Raw genomic sequence first — 2,856 nt, 5'->3', positions numbered from 1 at the left:
CAACTTGATTTTATTAAGATTTATTTAACTCAGTTGAATTACACAACTATTGTCTTTGAGAGATTATTTTTCTTTTAACAAATGGAATCTACAAATAACTGGTTCAATTTTGTAATTACAATAAAAAACGATAGCATCAAAATATCCTTTGCAAAAAAAATATAAACTCAATCACTTTGGATGCAGGGCGGTTTATACATTTGCCCGATTGTTACAAAAAAATATGAGAAAAAGACAAAAAGAAACAAAAAACATAAACAAATCAAGCCAGATGCTTTTACGTATTTACATATTTACATTAAGGCATTTCAGTTGGAGAGAGCGGAGAGGATCAAAGCTCACCTCACTAGCACGAGCCAATAAATAGGAAGAGCTGAACACAACCGCAAGTACAGTAGTACACCCTGTATGTTCTAGAAATGATGAGTCCTGTGCTCTAGGCTCATCTCTTGTGTGTCTGACGACTTCTGTGTTCTAGAATGAGTCCTCTGTTCAAGTTTGAGTGGTGCGAGTCAAAACACTGTGTCCATTCTAGTCCCAGCCTACTTCCTAAGTGGAGGAAGAGGAGCATGCAGTTCACGGGTAATAATGAAGATGGCAATCGCAGTGCTCTAGGTATCAGATGAGCCAAATCACATATTTTGACGAGTTCTAGTGCAAATTAAGAGATTTTCACAATCCTGTTTGTCATTTCAGTTCAACAAACATGGAGGCGTGAACCGATTCGTCTCTGTAGCTGGGTGCTGGGTCAAGTGCTTTCTGTGTGTGTTAGGTCAGTGAATGAAATAGTGTTGTTATCTACCTGCAAGTGTGCGTCTGTTAGTGTGTGCGTGTATACATATGTGTGTGTGTGTGATTCCTGTAGGGTGTGGTTCTGGTTAAAGGGTTGACATCCCTGTCATCCCCAGACTGGTATCTTGCCGAACCTGTCTACTAACCATGTACCAACATGATGTTAGGTGAATGGTTAGGTGGTAGGAGTGTGTGTGTGTGTGTGTGTGTTAGTTCTGGTGTCTCTTCATGTGCAGGGCCAGATGGTCGGAACGCGAGAAGCTTCGGCTACAAACGGAGCACTGGAAGGGCTTAGCGCCTGTGTGTTTCCTGTAGTGACGGGTGAGCTCGTCCGAACGCGCAAACCGCCAGTCACAGCCCTCCCAGGTACACCTGTATGGCTTCTCACCTGCAGGAGATTAGAGGAGAGGAGGAGACGAGATGAGAAGAGGAGGCGAGGTGAGAGAAGAGGACGAGAGGGGAAGAGAGGAGGAGAGAGAAAAGCAGGAGAGGAGTAGAGAAAGGGAGAACGGGTTACAATGGGGCCAGACCAGCAGAGCTACACAATCTGCCTTCATTCAGATCTCGTCATTTCATCCAGTGCATGTGCAAGAGAGAATTAGAAGGGGAGGGAGAAGAGGGTTTTCTTGCCCCATTGGGGGTACAAACACTCCCCGCACATAGAAACACACACAACGTTCTCAGCTTCTCAGATAATGGATGTTGATGGACCCCAGAGGAGAAAGACCAGATGCATTAGCATCCATACAGCAGAAAGAGATGTGTGTGTGTGTATATCTGTGTGTTTGGATTCCACTCTCTTTCTCTCTATCATATGACCTCTTACACACACACACACACACACACACACACACGCACACGCACACAACAAACGACACACACAGTCACAGAGGTGCAGGGCATGCTTTAATATCAATCCATTAATATTGTAAAACAATACACCATCAGCTCACAGAATGGGAGTCGGATATAATCTCAATACCACAAACAGCAAACACACACACGCCTATTCTCACACACGGACACATACACACGCATTGGGAGGTGTACATCTGCAGATCAAAGTACTGCTCGAACACACACAACGTTAGAATTTGGAGATAATGTATCAACAGAAGAATGTTGCTGCGGCTTGGCTGATAGCCTATCATTGCTGGTGTGAGGTGAGAGGCTACCATCTAGGCTAATGTGTTTATATACAACCTGTCTCCTCGAACAGCCAGCCTTTTTGAGATATACTGAGACTGGAGCGGAAGGCTACAAGTTGGAGTTGGGAGGCGTCGTGCTTGAGATCAGGGATAAGATAAAGACGGCTCATACTTATTAGTCCAATTAAAACGAGTGTGTGTGTGTGTCTGGTCCAGCAGAGAAGAGAACATGCCCCAGCTGGCTACTTGTGCCGCCTGCAGCCCCGGAATACTCCGTCCCCCCCTGCCTGTCCCCCCCCCCCCCCCCCCCCCCCCTGTCCCCACCAGCAACATATGCTGCTATTTCACGAGTCTCGGAGAGTGGATGGACAGCCATTATTACATTACACATTTACAGAGCTGACACACAACACAAAGGAGGAAGAGGAGGGGAGGGGGGGGGGGTGGGGGCGAAGATAGGAGAGGAAGAAGGGGGCCCATCTCACTGAGGAGCAGAGTCACATCGAACACGCTAATGGGGGGGGGTGGGGGGGGGGGGGCGGAGCTGGAAGTGTGTCACCGCGGTGCCACACCTCTGCCTAGCAACACCCCGTTGACAAACCAAAACAAGTGTGCGAGCGCCTGGCGCGGCCTGGGCCAACCAGGGGGGGGGGGAATCGTCTTACCCGTGTGAGTCCTCAGGTGAGCCTTCAGGTGGGAGGACTTGGTGTACACCTTCTTACAGCCTGAGAGACACAGAGAAGAAGAAGGAAGGGTTACCATGTTGGGGTCAGTGATGTGGGTGGTTTTCCCCAAACACAGACAAGCTCTAGTAGATCCACACACAGGCTAGGAGTTGGAGGTAGAAGCTAACTTTCAAAGCCTGGATCGAGTGATATCCAAGAGGTATGACAAACCCTGCAGCCAGGAGACCGAG

At 47.9% G+C, this 2,856-nt stretch overlaps 1 protein-coding gene across 1 annotated transcript in view; it reads right to left on the bottom strand.

Moving 5' to 3' along the window:
• klf5a (Kruppel like factor 5a) overlaps positions 1–2,856 on the bottom strand; it is a 6,570-nt gene continuing 3,714 nt past the window's right edge. The window contains 2 exon segments of the mRNA XM_067260919.1: positions 1–1,180; positions 2,606–2,665. Of these exon segments, the coding sequence (XP_067117020.1) occupies positions 1,002–1,180; positions 2,606–2,665 (239 nt within the window). The 3' untranslated portion in view covers positions 1–1,001.

This window comes from Osmerus mordax, chromosome 22 (assembly GCF_038355195.1).
Source record: "Osmerus mordax isolate fOsmMor3 chromosome 22, fOsmMor3.pri, whole genome shotgun sequence".
In the NCBI taxonomy this organism is placed as follows: domain Eukaryota; kingdom Metazoa; phylum Chordata; class Actinopteri; order Osmeriformes; family Osmeridae; genus Osmerus; species Osmerus mordax.
This window is presented reverse-complemented; position numbering and strand designations above follow the sequence as displayed.